This window comes from Ochotona princeps, chromosome 31, assembly GCF_030435755.1.
Source record: "Ochotona princeps isolate mOchPri1 chromosome 31, mOchPri1.hap1, whole genome shotgun sequence".
NCBI lineage: Eukaryota > Metazoa > Chordata > Mammalia > Lagomorpha > Ochotonidae > Ochotona > Ochotona princeps.
Genome location: NC_080862.1, coordinates 7,498,531 through 7,522,430, shown reverse-complemented (window position 1 = coordinate 7,522,430; position 23,900 = coordinate 7,498,531). Strand labels below are relative to the sequence as shown.

At 47.5% G+C, this 23,900-nt stretch overlaps 1 protein-coding gene across 1 annotated transcript; it reads right to left on the bottom strand.

Annotated features, from left to right (window-relative positions):
* Nucleotides 1-14,893: 14,893 nt before the first annotated feature.
* PRXL2C (peroxiredoxin like 2C) lies at nt 14,894-23,900 on the bottom strand. The gene is made up of 6 exons (XM_004591807.2): nt 23,677-23,900; nt 23,375-23,443; nt 20,318-20,371; nt 20,074-20,179; nt 16,296-16,427; nt 14,894-15,030 (listed from the first exon to the last, which is right to left on the bottom strand). The coding sequence occupies exons 1-6, from the start codon at nt 23,866-23,868 to the stop codon at nt 14,903-14,905; spliced, it is 681 nt and encodes a 226-aa protein (XP_004591864.1). The 5' UTR covers nt 23,869-23,900; the 3' UTR covers nt 14,894-14,902.

Sequence of the window (23,900 nt, the reverse complement as noted above, 5' to 3'; positions counted from 1 at the left end):
ACATGGGAGACTTGGATGCAGTTCTGAGCTCCCAGTTTCAGCCAATGGCAGCTCTGCGAGAAGTGAACCAACGGTCAGAAGCGTGCTCTGCCTCTGTCTCTCTGCTGCTGGGACGGGTTGGGGAAGCAACAGAGAGTACAAATGTAATACATAGCCCCCAGTTTCCCAAGCCTGAACAAGCCAGCAGCAGAGAACATGTGACAATGGTAAGATGAGGCTTTGGTAAACACTGGGAACTGCTGTTCTGTGTGTGGGGTTAATAGTAATGCAGTTATGCAGGTGAGTGACCTTATTCTAGAACAGACTGAACTGCGCTCCTCCCACTCCCCCTTGCTGTGTTGAGCTCCAACTCCCACAATGTATTCAAAGAGGAAGACCTTTGGGAACGAACCAGGAATCTTATCTCATTATCAGGGCACAATGGGATTAGGGAGTAAGGTCATTTTCTGATAAGTGAGGACACAGTAGGAAGAGAAGCAACTGTGTGCCAGAAGAAGAGCTTCTTCAGGAACTGATCACCCAGCTCCTTGATGTTGGGCTTGTGAGGAACAGGAGTGCATGAAATAAGATGAGAAACGCATGTCTGTTGTATATCATATTTGATGAGGCAGCCTGCACAAGCTAATACATCGGAGAAGATGCAGGCAGTGTGAAAAACTATGGACCATGATAACGTCTCCCCACTTGAGATTCATTAAGATTGAAGTCCAGCACGCAGAAAAATCAAGCCAAGCTTGAAAATGTGCTGGAGGTTTTGCAACAGCCCAGTTGTAACATCCCAAACAGCAAAGGGAGCTGCACCACCCCCATCTCTCGCCTTTGTTAATTTATACCCCCTGCTTGTCAGGAATCAGGATTGGTTTCCCCAAAGGTCAGACTGTTTTGCCAGACAGGTTTGGATACAGTGTCTGCAAGCAGGGAGGATGTTTCCACCAGCTCTTGCAAAGGCTAGTGAATTTCATTCCAGAAATAGCAATTTGTCCCAGATCACAGGGTCGGCCTGTACCCAGGTCAGCCAGGGCAGGAGCACAGCTGTGGAATGAAACAGCAGCCCCTGCAAAGAGCTATTTGGACAAGAGTTCCTGTCCCCTCCCCTCCCCCTCCCCTCCCCTCCCCCTCCCGTCCCCTCCCCCTCCCCCTCCCCCCATGCACCTGAACTCCCCTGGCAAGGCTGCTTCAGTTTAATTTATCTTCTTCTACCATATGTGAAACTTTAAACAAAGTATCAGCAATGGTTAAATCCCAGGAAAAATCATTAGTTTTCTATTATCTTTCTACTTTCTGTTTGAACATTTTCATAATAAAAACCAACCTTTTTTTTTTTAAATATTCTTACATATTTCCCCCTATTCTTACTGTGATTTTGCTTGGGAGTAGCATTTGGTTTATCTAGATTTAGCTTAAGGAAAAGTTATATATTCACAATATTGAATTTGACACTGGATTTCTTTAGAGCATCTTCAGCTCTGTATGTCTTCTTTTACATGCTTCAATAAGAAAACCATAAAGTCTGTGGATTTTTTTTTTTTGTCAAGATTTATTTTGTGTCCAGCACAATGGCTCAGTGGCTAAATCCTCACCTTGTAAGCATCAGATTCCCAAATGGGCGATAGTTCATGTTCTGGCTGCTCCACTTCCTATCCAGCTTCCTGCTTGTGGCCAGGGAAGATAGTTGAAGATATGAGAGACCTGGAGGAAGCTCCTGGCTCCTGTTTGGTTCAGCTCTAGCGGTTGTGGCCACTTGGGGAGTGAACCAGTGGACCAAAGATCTTTCTGTCTCTCCTTCCCTTTCTCATCTGCCTTTCCAATAAAATAAACAAATCTTTAAAAAAATTTTTTTGCTTGAAAGAGTTACAGAGAGAGAGGCAGAGATCTTCCATCTGCTGATTCACTACCCAAATGGACTCAACTGCCGCAGCTGAGCTGACCTGAAGCCCGGACCCAGGAGTGTGGAACATCTTCCTGGTCTTCCATGTGGGTGCAGGTTCCAAGGACTTGGGCCATTTTCTCCTGCTTTCCCAGGCCATTAGCAGAGAACTGGATTGGAAGTGGAGCAACCAGGAGTCGAACTGGAGCCCACATGGGATGTTGGCATCAGAGGCTGTGGCTTTTACCCACTAGCCCACAATGCTGGCTCCCAGCATTCTCCTATTCTGAGGCCTTGCACCAGTGTGGATGGCTCATTCTCTCCCCAAAGAGTCATTGCTAATGGACAAGCAAACTCTTGGTTTTGAACGTTGTTCTTGTATCCTGACATTATTACCACAGGGTGTAGTCTACATCCATAATATGGAATAAAAACTACTTTTCTTAATTCACTAATGTCTCCACTTGTTTTGTTCCCAGAGGTGGTACATGTTTTTTTTTTTTTTAGATTTATATATTTGTTTATTTGAAAGGCTTAGTTACAAAGAGACAGACATACACAGACACAGAGAGAAAGAGATCTGTCATCCACTGGTTGAGTTACCAAATGGGACCAACTGGTAGGGCTGGGCCAGGCTGAAACCAGGAGCCCAGCAATTCCATTTAGGTGCAGATGACTGGGCACTTGGGCCATCTGCTGCTTCCCGAGCCATTAGCAGAGAGCTGGATCAGAAATGGAGCAGGAGCCCTGCGCGATGGCCTAGCAGCTAAAGTCCTTGCCTTGAACATGCCAGGATCCCATATAGGCACCAGTTCTAATCCTGGTGGCCCCACTTCCCATCCAGCTCCCTGCTTGTGACCTGGGAAAGCACTAGAAGATGACCCAAAGTCTTGGGACCCTACACCCGCATAGGAGACCCAGAAGAAGCTCCTGGCTCCTTGCTTTGGATTGGCTCAGCTGTAGCCATTGTGATCGCTTGGGGAGTGAATCATCAGATGGAAGAGCTTCCTCTCTGTCTCTCCTCCTCTCTATATATCCGACATCCTAATAAAAATGAAATTAAATAATCTTAAAAAAAAGAAGAAGAAGAAGAAGAAGAAGTGGAACGGGCAGGGACTTGAAGTGGCGCCTGTATGGGATATCTGCTGGCAGTTTTACTAGCAGTACCACTGTATTGGCCCCTCACTAGAGGTATTTGAAACTACTCCACCAAATAGATTCAGTTAGTTCTAGCTTCTCATGTTGATCGTGCAAACGTTCATGAGAAAAAGAAATTGAAAGGTTGTTTTGGTGCATAGAGTTTGAAATCCTGGGTAGGCTTTTGGCCAAATCATTAAGCTTTGGGTGCCTGGGTTCAGGATCGGGCTCCATTCTTGATTCCAGCTTCCTGCTAACGTGCACCTTGGACAGCAGTGTTTAGGTCGCTGTTGCTCACATGGGAGACCCCAGTTGAGTTCCTGATTTCTGGCTTCAGTCTGGCCCAACAACCCTAGCAGTTTAGGAGATGAACTAGCAGATGAGAGAGCTCTGTGTCGCCCAAAGAAATATAATCAATATAGGGCCCGGTGGCGTGGCCTAGCGGCTAAAGTCCTTGCCTTGAATGTGCCGGGATCCCATATGGGCGCTGGTTCTAATCCTGGCAGCTCCACTTCCCATCCAGCTCCCTGCTTGTGGCCTGGGAAAGCAGTTGAGGACGGCCCAATGCTTTGGGACACTACACCCACATGGGAGACCCGCAAGAGGTTCCAGGCTCCCCACTTCGGATCGGCGCGCATCGGCCCTTTGCAGCTCACTTGGGGAGTGAATCATCGGATGGAAGATCTTCCTCTCTGTCTCTCCTCCTCTCTGTATATCTGGCTGTAATAAAAAAATGAATAAATCTTTAAAAAAAAAAAAACTTTTGAAGTACCATTACCATCCAAAAAAAAAAAAAAACCAGCAATCTTAGATGTCAGTTCTGTCCATTATAAAAATTATATCCACTTGTGTCTTCTCTACCCAAAGCAAGGTGTAGACTCAGTGGCTTTTTCCAGCTGTCACACATGGTCCCTGTGTGTGACCCCCAGTCTCCTGTCCCTCTCCTGTGGCTATTCTTCTGCACCTTCTTCCTGCAGCCAACATTGGCAGCTTTTTTTTTTTTTTTTGGCACCATGTCTTAGCATCTGGAACTTACTTCCAGCTCTGTTACCCTGGCCGAGTTGGACAAGGTTCTGCTGCCTAGATCATCGGCCCTCTTCTTCAGAAACAACTTGGCTGTTTCATGCTGGATTCTACAAAATTTGCTGCAGATCCAAGCTGTGTCCCAGCTGCCAGGCCTACCCCTCCAGACATTCTCCCACAGGGCATGGTGATGGCAGCACAGAGTTAGCTTCCAGGTTGGCATCAGTGGAGATAATCAGGTAACCCGAGGAAAGCTAACAGCCTCCTTTTCCCTCCCACACACACTTGTCTTTCCAATTGTTGCAGCATAAGAAAGACAGCCTTGTCTGACTCTTGGCTTATCCACACTATTAGAACTAAATTAAAAGCATCAATTTCAAGTCATTTCCGTAGTTAGAGAAGTGTAAAATCGATTTCTCCTTTACCTCCTGGTGTGGCCTCAAGAAAATTTCTTGCAAAGACTCTTCTGGCTACCAGAGAGAATTAGCCATCAATTCCAATATATTGGGTGATTTTTCTTTTTATTTTCCCACATTTTTATTTATCTGAGATGCAAACAGAGAGAAAGAATTTTAATACATCTGCTGGTCCACTACCAAATGCTGGAAAAGGCAGGGACTGGGTCATGCCCAAAGTCAGGAGCCCAGGTCCCACTTTAGGTCTCCCAAGTGGGTAGCAGGAATAAAATTGGTTGAGCCATCACCACTGCCTCCCAGGAAGCTGGAATTAAGGGCCAGAGATAGGAAACAGTCGTCTTTTTTTTTTTTTTTTTTTTAATATATTTAGCAAAGTGGAGAATTTGGGACGCAAACCTAGCTTGGCCTCCATGTTCAGTTCCTGGGTCCTGCCCTACCCTGCTCCCCAGCGAGCGTGCAGCTGAAGACAGAGTCTTGTCACCGTGCCATTGAAAATATCTCTGCCCCATCCTCCTGAGCCATCTTACATATTTTTTTGTGTGTGTATTTGTTTATTTGCTTTTTTTTTTTCGGTTCATACCTATGAAAAAGTTAATTTAGGATAAAGCTTTGACCTTGGAATTGTCTCTCAGCCTGCTGGAGACATTGCAGCCTGGGTCTGCAAGCAGCAGCGATACCGCCTTGCGTCTTCATGCTGCGGTTGTCAAATGCAGCAAACTCTTACAACGCTGCTACAACACAATCAATCCGACTTCCTCCTTCACCCGTTGTCCTGGAAAGAAAAAATGTCCCTTGTACTTTTTTCTTCTTATCCAGGAAGCAATTCTGAATTCCCCAAGGACTGGCTTGCAGGCTTTGCATTTTTGCTGGCTCTATCTGTCTAGACTCTGCATCCTTGTTTTGTCCTTTTAGGAGGCCCTGCCTGCCCCGCCTCCCCTCACTGGGTCATTCATGAACCGTGATCACTGGGTTCAGTCAAGTGCTTTGTCTGTCGGTTTCTCTCTTTTACCCTTGTAGCTAATAAATAATTTGTAGGGAGAAACTTCAAGACGACAAACTCCTGTGTATCGACTTAGTACACATGGACAATTTGCCACCAGCTGCTACAGTAGTGACTGGAGACAGTGCTTTTCTAGATTTTCCATTTGTTCTCTCTGGTGGTTAGTTAGCATTCCGTGGCAAGAGAGCTTTCTGCGCTCTCCCGTCTGTGTACGTATGTGTACAGGCAGGAGATCGGGGTTTGGTTATTTGATCCTTGTTTTGTACAATGGATTATAATCCCTTGCTGTCATGATTTATTGCGATGCTCAGGTTATTTCAGACATATCCGCCCCCCCCCCCCCCAATGTTGTCTTCCCCAGTGTTTGCTTGCTTGCTCCTGAACACAATGTTTAGGTTCTAATTAGTCCTTTTCTGTCCCAGCCCTGAAACCAGCCATTTCTGCAGGATAGGCCGGCTCCCTGCAATGCATGATGGTGTGCAAAAAGCACACCAGGTGCCTGGTATGAAAGTCAAGTGGCTAAAGTCCTCGCCTTGCATCCACTGGGATCCCATATGGACACTGGTTTATGTCACGGCAGCCCCGCTTCCCATCCAGCTCCCTGCTTGTGGCCTGGGAAAGCAGTCGAGGACGGCCTAAAGCTTTAGGACCCTGCACCCATGTGGGAGACCCGGAGGAAGCTATTGGCTCCTGGCTTTGCATCAGCTCAGCTCCGTCCATTGCACCACTTGGGGAGTGAATATCAGAGAACCGTCCTTTGAATGAGGAAGTCACGTGGAAAGCAAGTCGTGACACTCAAAAGGATTTATTTTTCCAAAACTGGAGCCATTGCAACAATGGTAGCAATTATTCATGTATCCAGATATGTCTTAGGTGTATTCATGCATATACCCATTATCATGTTTTTCTGTTTTATTTACTGTTTATGGATGTATATTTTTACGTCAAAGGTAGAAATTCAGAGAAAGGGAGAGGCGAGAAGTATTTTTTAAAAGACTTGCTTATTTTTATTGGAAAGGCAGAATTACAGAGAGAAGGTCAGGCAGAAAGAAAGAACTTGCATCTGCTGATTCCTTCCCCAAATGGTTGTGGCCCCAGTCCTGTGCTTTTCTGTTTTAAAATAAAGTGACCTAATAGTAAACATTCCGATGAGGTGGGGGAGGGTGGCGCCATGATATATTATCAGGTTAATCCTCCGTCTGTGGCGCCAGCATCCCATATTGACACTAGTTTGTGTCCCAGCTGCTCCAGTTCAGATCCAGCTCTCTGCTTATGACCTGGGAAAGCAGCAGAGAATGGTCCAAGTCCTAGGGCCCCTGCACCCACACGGGAGTCCCTGTAGAAGCTCCTGGCTCCTGGGTTCAGACTGGCTCAGCTTCAGCTATTGAGGCCATTTGGAGAGTGAGCCTCTGACTTTCCTGGTGAAAGGAAAAACGGAAATGTTTAAACTGTGTTACTTTTGTGCGTTTTAGTGGAGTCAGGTAAGATTTCGGTGCAAGCTATCCATTCCTAGTCAACGTTAGGCTATGGAGCGTCTCGACGTTAGGGAATGGATACATTCCCTTCTCTACTAAAGTGCCTTGCCTTTGCTTAAAGTGTTGTCTGTCTCCACACAGATCTTGCCGAATGTTCCTGGTGCTATTATTTATTTTCCTGGTTAGAAAACAGATGTGACTCATTTTATCCCCAAGACATTTCTGAAGACGGTTGGTTTTTGTTTGCTTTCCTCATGTGTGCAAACAGAATTAGATCTTAAAGGATCCATATTGAGAAGGACAGAAGCAACAAAATGCCAGTATGGGAGCTTTCAGTCCAGGAGACTGGAGTGAGAAGCCCAGTGGTTTAAACAAGAATTAGGTTGGAGCTGTTGCACTAGTATAGTAAGCTCAGCCTCCCTCTGTGGCACCAGAATCCCATATGGATGCCACTTCTGATCTCAGCTGCTCAACTTCCCATCCAGCTCCCTGCCTGTGGCCTGGGAAAGCAGTCGAGGACGGCCCAAAGCCCTGGGACCCTGCAACCACGTGGGAGACCCAGAAGAAGCTCCTGGCTCCTGGCTTTGGATCAGCTCAGCTACAACCATTGTGACCGTTTGGGGAGTGACCCAGTGGATGGGAACTCTCTCTTTCTCTTTATGCCTCTTCTCTTTGTAACTGCTTTTCAGATATTTTTTGAAGAAGCATAACAGGGCTGAACCTTCTGTGAAAAGTAGAAAAAAGTGTCTATGAGGATGCCAGTTGCTTGGGAACCTACAGACACTCTGTTTACAGCAAGTCAGTCAACACCTTCATAGATGGCATTTGAAGTTCTTGCAAGGCTGATCTGGAAACGTCAGTGATGACAGGCTGCTCTCAGAGTGAATAACAGTGTGCTGTAATGATTTCTAAAGAAATTTTAAAAATACTCTGCTCACCTGTTTCTAAAAATGGCATTGTGAGGAAATTGGCATAATATTTGCAATGATTTTCTAGAAACAAGGTTTACTTGCACAAGGGGTTTCATCAAATACCTCATCAGGATGAATAAGGCTAATGACATCTGTGGTCTTTAGGAGCAGCTTGGAAAAATCCAGGGCTCAACCTTCCTTGAGCCCTTCATTCGCTCTGATCACTCCACAACCTTCTTCAAACTCCTGAGAGACCCACTGCTTGAGCAGACAGCTGTTCATCATCTTCTGTCCTCCTTTTTCAGTTCCCCTGAATTTTTTTCCCACCCTATCCATGATTAAGTCAATACCCAGAGCTGGCTTTGTGGTTTAGTGCATAAAGCCTCCACTGGAGACACCCCAGCATCCCCTCTGGACACTGGTTCGAGTCGTAACTGCTCCTCTTTCAATCCAGCTATCTGTTAGCAACCTGGGAAAAACGCAGGAAATGGCCTCAGTGCTTGGGCACCTGCATCCACGGAGGAAATCCAGAAGACCCTGGCTCCAGGCTGGCCCAGCCCTGACTGTTGCAGCCATCCAAATGAATCATTCTCTAACATGTAATGGACAGCATAAAGCATCTTTTCACTCTTGGCACCCCACTGCAGTCCTGATGTTAAACAGAAAGGCACTTGTGGGTTCTTCGAGGTGGGAGCTGGAAGTAGCACTTGGTAGAGCTTCATGTTCTACAGGGGTAGAAAGTACTTCTCCATTCACTGTGGAAAGATGTGATTGCTGACTGTCCTCTTTCAGAATTTGGGTTGCAAAGTCAGAATCATGATAATAAGGTACCACGGTTTGCACCCTGAAAGTCCTACTGGGGTTTAGTCCCTCCTGAGACAAACTCAGAAGGTGTAGACTTAATCCAATAGAGGTATCCAGATGTGGGGACTTTGGGAACTAAGAAGAATGAGGTAAAGTCATCAGGGTGGAGGCCCCATGATGGAAATCGAGTCACTTGGAAGAAGGACAGAGGGGGCCATGCAAATCTGAGTGCCAGTTCGTGTGCTGGCGGCTCCACTTCCCATCCAGCTCCCTGCTGATGTGTCTGAGAAAGCAATGGAAGAGAGCCCACCTGCTTAACGCCTCTGCACCCACCTGGGAGACAGACCAGCTGCAGCCATTACACTGTGACCCTTTGGGATGTGAACTAGGAAATGCAACATCTGGGTGAATGGAGTTTCTGGGGTAGACTGTGTCAGCCAATGGAGTGCCAGGGTTCAGTTCCCAGCTCTGGCTCCTGATCCTAGATTATAGTTAATGCAGACCCTAGATGGTAACAGTGTTGGCCCAAGTGATTGGATTGCTGCCATCCGTGTGACAGATGCCAACTGAGTTCCTCATTCCTGGCTTTGGCCACAAACCCCTATCGATGTGATCATTGGAAAGAAAAGCAGCCTTTCTGTGCCTTTCAAATAAGTATAGCCAGGCTATACCAGAAAATGAGTTCCATCAGCATTTCCTTCATGTGTGGTCAAAGCTCGAGTTTTCTGAGACCGACGTCAGTTGCCTTCCAGGGCACATTAGTAGAGAGACTGGATTGGAAGCAAAGAGGCCAGAAATTGAACTTACTTAACTGCCATGCCACAATATTGGTTCCCATCCTTTTGTGTTGATGATAGACATGTGTGATGTCTTCAGTTAATAACTGTGACAAATAATGTAGCCAGGGACATTCTTGTGCAATTCATCTTACTTATATATATGAGATTGAGTCTAGAGTAGTATATGCTTTGAGTTTTATAAACCTTCACATACTGTTATCCAAATTGTGTCTCCAATTAATAGTCTTAACTGGCACCATGAAAGACATTTTTTAAAAAATCATGGAAATCTGTGTTGTCTTTTAATTCCATTTCCATGAACATTTATATTATAATTTTTACATTTTTTAATTTTTAAGATTTTATTTTTGATGATGTTTACACATTTGGTTAGGGTGGGAAGGGTTGAGGACTAGGGGAAAGTGAGTGAGACCATTGTTTCCACATCTTCCTGATCTTCTTCCTATATCTGGGGAGAAAGGGAGAAAAGGGGGAGAAGCCACACCCAGCCTCCCAACTGTCCCAGCACCCAGGGCTGGGGCATGGGCACCTGGTGTCATCCCAGGACCCCCAATATGGGTCATACTCCAAGGGCTCTGTTCAGGTGGTTTCGATGGCTTGAATATACTGTAACTCTCACAGATCCAAGGAGGAGGAAATCCCTCCAAGGTCCATTGGCTGACACAGTCTACCCCAGAAACTCCATTCACCCAGAATTTTGCTGTCAAAGTTCGCTGGGGTAGCTGACCAATTTGTTTTGCCCTCTTTCCTCTGCTGTGGCATTAGAGTTCCTCCACAGGCTCCAATGGACTGACAAATCCTCCATGTGCGTCTGGGTATGCAGTCAACTGCACCATCTTCAGTAACTGAGGAGGCCCCATTCAGACACATGCACTCCATTGTCGTATCACAGGTCCTGCCTCTCTTCCCAGCAGGTGCGCGGTCCCAAGGCTTTGGCCATCCTCAACCGCCTTCCCAGGCCACAGGCAGGGAGCTGGATGGGAGGTGGAGCAGCTGGGACGTGAGTTGGCACCCATATGGGATCCTAGCCCGTGTAAGGCGAGTATTTAGCTACTAAGCCACTATGCTGAGCCCCATACACCCCACTTTACACAAGTTTTCTGAAGCCCCTGCTGCATCTTTGTTATCATTTTTTTCTGCCAAATTTGATGGGTGTAAAATTGTGTTTTCTCTTCATTATCATTTGCAAATCCTCCATTGCGTTACTAGTGTGGGTGAACATATTTTATGTGAGGGTTCTGTTTTCATTCGACTATGAAGTGGTGGCGTTTTTTTGTTTTTTGTTTTTTGTTTTTTCTGTTCTCTGCTCCCCAGGTAGGTCACCTGTAATCCCAGAGAATGCCATATATGGTAGGAGTGTCACTGCCTGGGGACCTTAGGTCATAATGGGCAGATAAACATGTGATTTATGGCTGGGCCTTTGAGTCCCTGGAAGGCTGGCACTAACCACCTGGCTGGCAGTATCCCACCAGCATCATCACACAACCACACGAGGGGCGGGGGCAGTAGAGCGGCTTGACCCAGCAGATTAGAAGCTCTGTGTTCTGTGCTTTCCAGCACCACCACCCTCTGTGCTCGTCCCCTTGCCTCAATGTACACTTTTTAAAAAGACTTTGAGGACCTCTTGGTCTTAATCCTGTCGCTATAATAAATCCTAACTCTGAGTACAGCAGCTCGTAGTGAGTTCTGGGAGTCCTTCCAGTGAATCGCAAGCCTGAGTGTGCATGTGGGAACCCAAGACACGCAGTGGTGTCAGATGACAGTGGCCTTACGCCTGGCACACTCTAGCTTTGCGAAGGTTTGACTCTGTGCCCGCTTACTCTGCCACACTGTCATGTTTAAAAGCAGCTGATTCTGGACCAGTGTGCTGGTGTGGCAAGCTAATCCTCTACCTTGTTGTGGCGGCATCCTATACGGATGCTGGTTGAAGTTTTGGCTGCTCCACTTCGGATATGGCTCTCTGTTAATGACCTCAGAAAGCAGCAGAGGATGGCCCAAGTCCTTGGGACCCTGCACTCACATAGGAGATCTGTAAGAAGTTCCTGATTTCAGATCAGCTGAGCTCTGGTTGTTGTGGCCATTGCCAATAGCTGTGGCTGGACCAGGTCAAAAGCTGGAGCCCAGAACTCCATACAGGTCTCCCACCTGGACATCAGGGACCACTTTCTTTTTCTTTTTTGAAGATTTATTTCTTTTTATTACAAAGTCAGATATATAGAGAGGAAGATCTTCTGTCCAATGATTCACTCCCCAAGTGACTGCAACCACCAGGAGCCTGGAACTTCTTTCGGGTCTCCTGCAAGGTGCAGGGTCCCAAGGCTTTGGGCCATCCTCCACTGCTTTCCCAGGCCACAAGCAGGGCGGTGGATGGGAAGTGGAGCTGCCGGGATCAGAACCGGCGCCCACATGGGATCCCGGGGCGTTGAGGCGAGGACTTTGGCTGCTAGGCCACGCCGCCGGGCCCAAATTAGTTTTTTTTATTGGAAAGTCAGATATACAGAGAGAAGGAGAGACAGAGAGAAAGATCTTCATCTGCTGGTTCATTCCCCAAGTGGCCGCAATGGCTGGAGCTGAGCCAATCCAAAACCAGCAGTCAGGAGCTTCTTTCGGGTTTTCCATGTGGGTGCAGGGTCCCAAGGTTGAATTTTATCATATGCTTTTGTGTTTCTCGAAATGACTAAACAATTTAAATTTTCCTTATGACAATGTGAATTATCTACATTTTTACTATAAACAAAACTGCACTTCTACGATAAACCCTACTGTGTAATAGATTAAATCCATCTTACATAATTTCATTAGCCTGGCAACATTTAATTGAGAAATTTTGCATGCACTTCATGGGCAAATCAAACCTATGATCTTCCTTTCTTGTATTTTGACTAATCTAAGTAACAAGACAAAATTTGCCTCATTATCCCCCTTTTTTTTAATACCTATGATTTTATTTGAAAGTCAGAATTACAGAAAAAGGAAGCGATAGGTACTTTCCACCTGCTGGCTCGTTCCTAAACAGTCACAATGACCAGCACTGAGCTGATCTGAAGCCAGGAGCCAGGAGCTTCTTCTGGGTCTCCCCCGTGGGTGCAGAGGCCCAAGGACTTGGACCACCCTCTGCTGCTTTCCTGGGCCACTAGCAGGGAGCTGGATCAGAAATGGCACTGATAGGACTTGAACCAGCACCCACATGGGACGCTGGCATTGTAGGAGGCACAAGTCTTAGAACTAGGTCTGAGTTGGCCATGGAAGAGGCTTCTCACATTTCCAGGATGAACTCCTTCTAACCTAGTCGTCAACCTCGTTTCTGGTTGGTTCTGGTCCTGTGGGGATTTCTTCACGTTCTCCCAAGTTGTCTGTGAAATGGGAATGCTGATGCTATCAACCCCACAGAGCTGATGCTGTAAAGTCCTTGGCGTGGTGCCCGGCGGAGAATTAGCTCTGGGATGCTGACTATGTAGATGTTTCTTGCTGTCTTACACTATTTCTATGTGTCTGCCGCAGGACGGCATCTCAGAATGTCAAGCCCCAGGTAGGACTGGATGCGGGAGGATGCTCGCGCTGCCCACGGTCCCTGTGTCTTAGATGCACCTGTCTGGGTAGGCGGTTGAGCACTGCGCTGTGCTTATGTAACTGTACCTCTCTGAAGCCACACAGAGAACACTTATTTATCTGAAAACAGTGTGCCACTCTGCACCTTTATACCAATTTCTGTGCAAGCTTATGACTCGGCAGTTTTAAGGAATATGGGTCACCGGCCTCTATAAAAAAAAAAAAATAGTGCAGCACGGTTTCCTTTTAAAATTTTAACAATTTTCATTTTTTATTGCCGTAAAACATGGACCGGCAATGAAAATACATTCAAATACCTGGATACTTTTCAATCTATTTTTTATGACCTAATAGGCTTTATGTGAAAGTGTTACCAATTCAAAGAAGTTATTATACTTGCTAATAATTAGCAGTATTTTGGATTTTGTTACACGGTTCCTCAGAATTTCTGGGACACTTCGCGACAAGATAGACTAAGATTCTAGAACACAAAGGGTGACAGCAGTCATTGCAATCAAAGCACACTGAGGGTAAGCAGCAGCAAAAGCTTTAACTTTTAATATGCTTGGTGGGGATTGAAACAATTAGTCTTCAAATTCCTTTCAAAAAACACACTGACCATATTGGAAATGTATCTCAAATATCTGGAGCACAAAATTTTTTTTTACTTTTTTTAAAATTTATTTTTATTGGAAAGTCAGAGTACAGACAGGAAAGGCAAAGAGGAAGTTCTTCCATCCGATGGTTCACTCCCCAAGTGACCACAGTGGCAGGAGCTGAACTGATCCGAAGCCAGGAGCCGGGAGCTTCTTCTGGTCTCCTGCGCAGGTACAGGATCCCAAGGCTTTGGACCGTCCTCGACTGCTTTCCCAGGCCACAGGCAGGGAGCTGGATGGGAAGCGAGGCTGTCGGGATTAGAACCAGCGCCCACATAAGATCCTGGGTGCATGCAAGGTGAGGACTTTAGCCACTAGGCTACTGTGCTGGGCCCAAGAGGAAATATGCTCTTTCACTCTCCTCTCTCCACCCTCACAAATTCCAGGTGATGCAGGAAGCCGCCGTCTGTGTGGGAAGCTTGGCGTGGCACACTTCCTGTGCGTGGAGCGCTTGGGTTGGAAATGTGGGGACTGAGGTCTGTGGTTGTGACTTACTTCTGTGGAGGCTGTTCTGTTAGGAACATCTCTGCCTTGTGAGGTCCAGAGAGCTTCTCCTGGCTCCCCCACCCCTCACCCAAAGCAGCTACATTCTAGAAACCGTGGGAAACAAAAAAGAGCAGAAAACGTGACCCAGGTATCAATTTTTATCTGGGATTAAAATTCTGGCCTTGAGTCCAAGAATTAAAGGAAATGAAACTTTTGGTTATCAATGATGATTTTGTTGTTGTTGTTGTTGTTGTTAAAAACTCCCATAATGTTGCACACCGAGATACCCACTGGCAATATGTTGGTGTATTTATTTGTATACTCAAAAATATTAATCTTGGATCTGTAAAAACATGGGTAAGTTTAGAGTTTGATGTGTCCCCGTCTCTTCAATGAATGAAATGGTTTCCAGTCGCTTTCCCTTCCCCTTAAAATATTCGTTGTGCTAATTTATGATTTAATGACAAAAGATCTTTCACCAAATGGATTCACCATGGTGTAAGAAAATTAAAATACGTGCAACTTTGTAGCTTTTACAGCTTTCCTTTGAATATGTGTATGCTTGTTATTTTGTGTAAAGCTGTAGAAGTTATACAACTAAAAACATCCGCGGCATTCTGACAGCTGCCACTTCTCGGTACACATTGCATCCCGTGTGGAAGATCCGATCACCCCGGGCGCCATGGCGAAGTCAGCAGGTGCCACACTGCGCGCAGCACTGCGCCTGCGCGTCAGCCTCTGTTCCCGGGGCCCCGCGGGCGGCCGGGTCTGTCTTCAGTCACACGTGCAGCACCGAAGGGCGGCTTGTGAAGTTCACGTGCTGAACTCCCACCAGCTGCAGAACAGAGTTGATGGGCTTGTGGTCCAGCCTGTTCCTGTCGAGGTGTATGAAATGGATGTTGTTACCTGGAAGAGAAGGAAAGGTTCAGGTGTGCGTGTTACACACGAGGGATTCACTTGACGTGTGGCTCTCTGGAGTCAAGGAAGCTTTTCAACTTTAAACTAGTCCAAAGGGAAAAATTAATTACCTGGGACCCATCATGTTCTCTGTGTAATGCCATGATCATCTTTAATTATGGTAATAAACTATGACAGGGATTATGGTTAAATCAGAGCCACACTTAATGGTTTATGAGATCCAAGAGGAAAGATCCTTAAATTATAACCTTTTGTTAGAGCTTATTAACTATAAGTAAATAAAATGTCTCGTCAGGCAGGCAGAAATACAGAAGTAGCACAAACATTGAGCCAAAGAATCACATTTCATAAACATATATAATAATGGAATCAATAACTCACTTCAGTACTGATTTAATTAGGCCATCTGTACAACATTAAGGTAATCCATTACAATATACTTAGTTATCTACAATCCTTGGATCTGTTCAAATAAAAAAAAATAATCGCTGGGGCTGGGGCCCGGCGCCACAGCCTAGTGGCTAACATCCTCGCCTTGCATGCCCAGGATCCCATATGGGCACCGATTCGTGTCCCAGCTGCTCCACTTCCCATCCAGCTCCCTGCTTGTGGCCTGGAAAAGTAGTTGAGGATGGTCCAAAGCCTTGGGACCCTGCATCCACATGGAAGATCCCAAAAGAAGCTCCTGGATTGGGTTTCAAATTGGCTCAGCATCGACCATTGTGGCTACTTGGGGAGTGAACCAGCGGATGGAAGATCTTCCTCTATGACTCCTTCACTTTGTAAATCTGACTTTCCAATAACAATAAATAAAACTTTTTTTAATCATTGGGGCTGGTGCTGTGGCATAGCAGGTAAACTTACTGGTGCCATATCAGCTCCTTATATGGGTGCCAGTTCAAGTCCCGGCTTCTCCACTTCTGGTCCAGCTTCGTGCTAATGCGGCCTGCACAAGCCGTGGAGGATGGTCCAAGTCCTTGAACTTCTGCAGCCACACTGGGGACTAGGAGGCAGCTCCCGGCTCCTGTCCTTGGCCCAGTCCTAGCTGGTGTGACCATTTGGGGAAGTGAACCAGCAGATGGAAGATCTCCTTGTCTCTAACTCTGCCATTCAAATAAAATCTTCAAACAAAAGCACAGCTTCCTTCCGATCACCTGCACACCAAGGTGTCCTCCGCCACGTGAGCACAGTGGCCTGGGGACATGCACAAGCCACAGGCGTGCTGCCCAGCCTCGGCTTTCTTGGCCTCTTACCTGGACCCACAATGAGGGTTCCGCCTTGCTGGGCCGGGTCGCCTTGGAAGTCGAACAGCGGTCCCGTCACCGCCCGCCACAGGCTCTGGAGGCTGCCCGAGAGGAGGCTGGACTTTATGTGGGGGCTCTGGCCTGAAATGCAGAGAACCGTCTAGAGCTATTGTTGTGGCAGGCTCCGGGTTTGGAAAAAGAAATCCTTTAGAGTGTCCATGTTGCTTTCCATTCCTCTTCCATTCCCAACATGTTGGCTCAGTCGATTCTTTGCCCTGCGCAACGCCATGTATGTATGGCATCACTAAATGCCAACAGCCACACTGTCTGCAGACAATGGCAAGTGTCGGGGGGGGCGGGGAGACAGTAGTCCCAGGGGAGAGTGATGGGGACTCTGCCGCATTTCTGCCTCAGAGAAAACATCAGCTGCACAATTCTCAGCTTGCTAGTGCTTCCCAGTTGAATTCCCCAGCTGTGTTTTTCTTAGTCTAGTAACAGCTAGTTACTACTAACAGCTAGTTACTACTAACAGCTAGTTACATCCTTTAAAACATTTTTTTGGTGGGGGCAGCATGTGGCTTAGAGGGTAAGGCCCTCGCTTGTGGTGCTGACGTGGCATGTCAGCACTGGCTTAAGTTCTAGCTGCTCCACTTTCAATGCAGCTCCCTGCTAACCTACCTGGGAGGACAGCAGAGGAGACCCCCAAGTACTTGTGCCCCTGCAACACATGGGCGGCCCGGAAGAAGCTCCTAGCTTCAGAACGGCTCTGCTCTGGCCACTCTGACTACTTGGGGGATGAGCCAGTGGACAGAAGATTTCTCTCTTCCCTTCACCCTGTAGCTCTGCCTTCCAAATAAAGAGATACATCTTTAAAAAATAATTTCCCTGTTACCTGACAGAGAGAAAACACACACACACAGACACACACAGACACACACACTCCATTTGCTGCATCTGCTAGTGCACTCTCTCTCAAAGCCTGTAGCAGGTGAGACTGGGCCAGGGTGAAGCCAAGGGCTTGGAACTCAATCTGCGTTTCCCACAAAGATGGCAGGGATACAACGACTTGAGCCACAGTTGCTACCTCCCAGGCAGGAAGCTTGAGTCAGGATTCCCAGACAGGAGTCAAATCCAGGCGCTGCGACAGAGCACAGGTGCAAGTGACAGCTCCCTCGGGAGACCAATGCCAGCCCCAGGAGCCGCAGCTTTCCAAGGGAGCAGCTCAGCGTGCGTGGATGTTTGCAGGCTCGCAGAACCCGACTCCCTTCTCTGGGCCCACAGCTCAGCTGCACCCAGTTCTCTTTGCAGCAGACCATGTCCTTAGCAGGGAGCCAAGCCATGTGTGCACCTGCGTGCCAGCTCCCACAAACTTCTCCTAAGCAACTCCCATTGTTCCTTCTTGTTCCCGGACAAAGCCACGGGATGGAAGAGGCCTGGATTTGGCGAGGCAGCTGCACAAGTGTTTAATGTAACAAAACCTGCTAGGGACAGAACCATGGCTCAACAGGCTAGCCCCCCCGCCTGTGGTGCCGGCATTCCATAGGGGTGCCAGTCCTAGTCTTGTCTGCTCCACTTCTGCTCATGCCAGCTCTCTGTTTATGGCCTAGGAAGGCAGTGGAGCGTAGCTCAAGCCTTTGGGCCCTGCACCTACGTGGGAGACCTGGAAGAACCTCCTGGTTTCCAGCTTCAGATCAGCTCAGCTCTGGCTGTGGGCAGTCATCACAGCGTGAGCCAGCAGATGAAAGACCTTCTGTCTCTTCTCTGTCTGCCTTTCAAATAAAAATAAACAAATCTCGAAAAAGAAAAACTGCTAACCTGCTACTACATTGCACGTCTTGCCCCTTGGTTCGTTTAGCCTTTATGTTCTAGCAATTAACTTCTCTCTAACCTATGCCTTTTGTCTTGCTTTTCAGTCTTTTATTTCAGTGACTACACAGCCGCTTGCGTCCTGCCTGGTCGCTTCACATTTCCGAATTTCTTTCAACCTCTTCTGTTCCATTCATGTTTACAAGGCAGCGAACATTCAACTCACCAAGATAACAGGCTCCGTAGCTTAGAAACACGACTCAAAGAATAAACTTCCATGTCCCAGAGCATTGTGTTTAAAACCCAAGTTCAGAAGTCCAAACTCTCTCCTCACACGCCACGAGTGAGGCTCGTGCTTTTAAAATGTTTGAAGCGCAACTGGAAGAGATACAGTCAACAGTGGAACCACGTTTGCCATTAAGCACGGACTATGTTTCCTGGTTGGATTCATTTTTTAAAAAAAGATTTGTTTATTTTATTTTTAATGGAAAATCAGATATATAGAGAGGAAGAGAGGCAGAGGGGAAGATCTTCCGTCCGATGAATCACTCCCCAAGTAGCCGCAAAAGCTGAACTGCACTAATCTGAAGCCAGGAACCCAGAGCCTCCCGGGTCTCCCACGCGGGTGCGGGATCCCAAGACCTTGGGCCATCCTCGACTGCTTTCCCAGGCCACAAGCTGCGAGCTGGGTGGGAATCGGGGCCGCTGGGATTAGAACTGGTGCCCATATGGGATCCCAGTATGTGCAAGGCAAGGGCTTTAGCTACTAGGCTACTGTGCTGGGCTCATAAAAAGCTCACTTAAAAAATCTTTTTGTAAATGGATATCATTAATTTTCTTTTTTTTTTTTTTTTTTTTTTTTTTTTTTAAGATTTATTTTATTTCCATTACAAAGTCAGATATACTGAGAGGAGGAGAGACAGAGAGGAAGTGGAGCTGCCGGGATTAGAACCAGCGGCCATATGGGATCAAGGCGAGGACCTTAGCCACTAGGCCACGCTGCCGAGCCCGGATATCATTAATTTTCAACTCCAATGTGTTTCTCCAATTCCTTAATTTTTCAAGTGGGACTATCTGGAGACTGTGAGTTTCAAGCGCTTTCCAAGGAGAAATCACAAACAATTATTTTAGAAGAACTCATTAGGTTCCATTAGGCAACAGGCTGTTTTAATGCCGATGACAGGACTCTAACAGGTCTGGAAGTGTCTCCACTTGGAACATCAGGCACATTTCTGATTTGCCATGCAGCTGTGTTCTCTTGCAGGCCGCCATGTTTACTCTGGCAGAGAAGGGCAAAGTGTTACTAAAGGAAAACCCGCAATTTCCATGTCCCAGTGCTCAATCAGACAGTATAGACTTAAAGATAGTATAGCAGGGGCCCGGCGCAGTAATCTATTGGCTAAAGTCCTCTCCTTGCATGCGCCAGGATCCCATATGGGTGCCAGTTCTAATCCCGGTGGCCCCGCTTCCCATCCAGCTCCCTGCTTGTGGCCTGGGAAAGCAGTCGAGGACGGCACAAAGCCTTGGGACCCTGCACCCATATGGGAAACTTGGAAGAAGCTCTGGCCTTCTGCCTTCGGATCGGCTCAGTTCTGGCCATAGCGGCCACTTGGTAAGTAAACCATTGAATGGAAGATCTTCCTCTCTGTCTCTCCTTCTCTCTGTATAATCTGACTTTCCGATAAAAAATTTTAAAATCTTAAAAAAAAAATCTTTTTTGATTTCACAATGAAGTCATACTGAAAGCAATGTTCTCCAACTTGCTTTCTGCATTCAACAGTGCTTTGCCGATGGCTTTAAGTCATTACACCCAAATGGTCAGTCTCTAAGTCCAGTGTGATTGGACCACTGACAGAAGCATGTTTATGAATGAAGCTCTGGTTTAGTTTCCTGGGAGACAGATATATAGCTGTATGATGTCATTATATCAATACGAAAACATACCAGCAGAATTTTCTGCTTGGGACACACTCTATCTTACCTGAGGAGGAAACTTCTTCACCTCTTTTCATTCCCAGTCTTTTATAAATTTCTCTCTCAGGATCCACATAGATTTCATGAGAATATCCAGTTAGTTTGCAGAACGGCTGAGGAGAGGGGAATAGTTGACAATTTATGATAATCTAACCAGCCAATTTAATATACTCAGTGGCTCAAAAGATGTGATTTTTTTAAAAATATCTGCAATAGATTCAAAGGGTTCATTCCCAATCTGCTAGATTTACCTCAATATGATGGTAGGATGACTGTCCGATCAGTATAAGGGTGACATCTGCTTCCTTTAGGAGGAAAAAAAAGGGACATGTTTATGTTACTAGGAATTACGTAGGTTTTATACAACTTCCCCTAATTCAACTCTGTTTCATTCTAATACCACCTTTACCCACCTTTACGCTTCTAGGAGAACGGAAGAAGCAGCAACGCCGTGAGTCAAATCAAGAAATGCATGCTACAATGTTTAATGAATTCAGGTGATTCCCTTCCTAAGAAGTTCAAGATCGGTGCGGGCACTGAGGTGTAATGGGTAGCTATGTCACCTGTGATGTGATGTCCCGTATGGGTGCAAGTCTGAATCCTGGGTATTCAACTTCTGATCCAGCTCCCTAAGATGCCTGGGAAAGCAGCGTAGATGCTCCAGGTGCTCGGGCTGCTGCAGCCACGTGGGGGAGCTGGAGGAGGTTTCTCACTCCTGGCTTTGATCCAGCCCATCCTGGCTGATGTTGTCATTTGGGGATGAATCAGCACGTGGAAGATCTCCCTTTCTCTCTCTGTAAGTATCTTTCAAATTCATAACACAAATTTTCTAAAAAAAAAAAATTTCAAGGCTGAACGTAAGATATAAAACTTTAAAATTAGAAGAAAAGGAGGAGGGAACCTTCCCAACAACTCTCTGGGCCCTGGTTTTTTTTAGATATGACTACAAAAATGCAGGCAACGGGGAAAACTAGACAATAGGATTGAATCGAACTGAAATTCCTAGTGGTAGTCAGGGATGAATAAAATAAAGAGATCACCCAGGCAGTGTGCGAAAATATCCTGAACTCCGTCCATCCCACAAGGGATTTATATACAAAGAGTTCGCAGAGTTGTGGCACAGGGGCTGAAGGTGATGTTAGCAGTTCAAGTACTCTCTGTTCCACTTCTAATCCAGCTCCCTGCCAATGCGCCTAGGAAAGCAGCTGAAGCGCTTGGCCCCTGAACCCATGTGGGAGACACGGATGAAGCTCCCGTTTCCTGGGCTCAGCCTGGCCCAGCCCTGGTTGTTGTGTCCACCTGTGAACTAGTAGATAGAAGATCTCTTTCCCTCTGTTTCTCCCTTTCTCTGTAAGTCTGAATTTCAAATCAATCCATCAGACTTCAAACAGCTTAACAGTAAGAAACAATCTGATTTAAACATGACTAGTCTACCTGAATAGACTGCTTTTTAAATGTATTTGAAAGAGCTAGAGGTAGGGGAAAGAAACCACCATAGCCACCTGAGGAGTGAGCCAGCAGGTGGAAAAACTCCTTCTCTCTGGAGTGTCGGAGTGCTCTGTCCCTCTCTGTCCTGCTTTCAAGGTGGCACCTTGCCTCTGTCAGAATGGCTGCTCTTCAAGAGCGTAAAGGTTACTAAGCTTGGGCGAGGTCATGGAGAAAGGGGAACTTCATGCACCACTGGTAGGCATTTAAATTTTCCCATCAAGCAATTAAAATCAGTATGTCAGAAAGCAATGCAAAGTGTATGGCTGTGTTAGTCATGATGCTTGGACCATGTTGCTATGGAAGCAACCCAAATGTCCAGTAATGGAGGCGTGGATCAAGGACACACATGCGTGCCCCCTGATAGTGGACTCACTGGTGAGGACCATTTCTGGCTCCAGCACTAACGTCAGTCTGTAGCTTCCTGCCAAAACAGATCCTGGGGGATGGCAGTGATGGGGGAGGGACCCCTAAGGAGTTGGGGGTCCCTAACTGAGACCAGTACTGAGTTCCCGGACCCTGTCAGACACTTAAGAAGTGAATGAGCAAAGGAGAGAGGAGCTCCCTGTACTTCTCCAATTATTAATAAATAATAGCAGCCTACTCTTCAGTCAAAGGGGACTTTCCTGTCACCTCATAACAGCACAGATGAGCCTGCAGGAGATGAGGACGGAAGTGAGCCAGGCACAGGAAGGCAAGTACTCCATGGTCCCACTCGCGCTGCATACGGAACCACAAAGTTCACCTCCCACAGTAGGATGGTCTCCCCCGAGGCTGGGTGAAGGAGGGCTGGAAATGAGATACTACCCAAGGGATGCCAAGTGTCCACAGAGGGACTCACTTCAGAGAGCAAGGTGACTCAGGGTCACACCACGTAATTCAGAATTGCGAAGAGACTGGACATGCTTTCACTGCCAACTGTGGGCTGTATGTGAAGTGATGGGTTTGTTGGGTACATTATAAATATGAATCAAACAGAGGCTGGAGTTGCAGCGTAGAGCATAAACGCACCACCACAGGCATCAAAAACGGGCACCGCGCCCATCCTGGCTGTTGCTTTGCCAACGCACCTAGGAAAGCAGCAGGGGCCTGGACCCCTGTACCTACATGAGGCTGGGTGAGTCCCAGGCTCCTCCTGAATTCCGCTTGGCCCAATGCTGGGAGCCCGTCTGGGGAATGAACCCACTCTGCCAAATACATCTTTAAAACTAATATATACACCAAACTAACACATCATAAAAACACACGATTATTGCCAGTGAAAAAATGATGAAAGGACTTGCAGAAGAATCTTTAAATCAAATTTATGATAAGCAATAATCTTCCATATTCTTCCCACCCCCAAAACGCAATTTTAAAAAACAGGAAGTTTAGCTGTTAGCTAACTTCATCACCACCACCTCACTTTTTTCTCTCGTCCTGATTGGACAAGCCCGGCTGAAAACAGGTCCTAATTTGATAAAGCCTGCCCAGTGCCTCCATGGAAAAGGCCCGCTTGGACCACAAACCCGTTGAAGGCTGAAGAAAGATGCATTCGTGGCTGCCCTAGCAGGTGGACCGTGCGGTCCTTTAGCTAAGGGAACAGACGGCGTAAGGGACAGCTGTTGCAGGGAGACCTCAGTGCTGTCGTTTGCTTTTGGCGATTGGCATCCAACATCTGACAATACGCAGGTTACCGTTAAGCGGCGGCAAGGTACAAACGGGACCAGAAATGATCAGCGAGGTGTCTGCTGGTTTCGCCAAGTGGCCGGAGGCAACAGGGGCCTTCCTCCACGAGGTGGCCCTGCGCCAGGGGTGCTGCCGCCCGTGCCCAGGACACTCACCTGCAGGAAGCTTTTGGGGATTTTGGCCAGATCTTCCACGTATTCCTTGCAGATGTAACACAGGAAATGCTGAAACCCAACGAGGCAGGAGCGCAAGTTAGGCAGGCCCGCCGAGGGCCACGCCCGGGAGCGGAGCAGGCCAGGCGGCCCGAGGTGCTGCCCACCCCCCAGGCTCAGCGACACAGCAGCCTCGGCCCCGGGGGGGCTGTGCTCCGGCTGGCCTCAGCACTGCCCCGGGCGGCCCGCACCCCCGAAAGCTCCCGCGCGGACCCCGCGATGCGCCGCCGGTGGCCCGCGCTCACCCGCACGAAGACCACCACGGCCCGCCGCTCCCGGAACAGGGCGCCGAACGGCACCCGCCTCCCGCGCGCGTCGAGCACCGGCAGCTCGGCCACGGCGGCCGCCAGGGGCTGCCCGCGCTCGGGGCCGGTCGGGGTCGCGACCGGGGTTGCCCCGCCGACGATCTGCTGGGTTACCGGGGCGGGTGCGGCCATCGCGCGGGACGTCGGAGGACCCGGGCGCGGCG

Coding starts and splice junctions, on each gene's coding strand:
- PRXL2C (XM_004591807.2), bottom strand. CDS start 23,868: ATGGCCGCACCCGCCCCGGTAACCCAGCAGATCGTCGGCGGGGCAACC. Junction 20,180..20,317: donor CATCCTACCATCATATTGAG/GTAAATCTAGCA, acceptor CCCTCTCCTCAG/CCGTTCTGCAAACTAACTGG. Junction 16,428..20,073: donor TGAAGAAGTTTCCTCCTCAG/GTAAGATAGAGT, acceptor TCTGCATTTCAG/GCCAGAGCCCCCACATAAAG.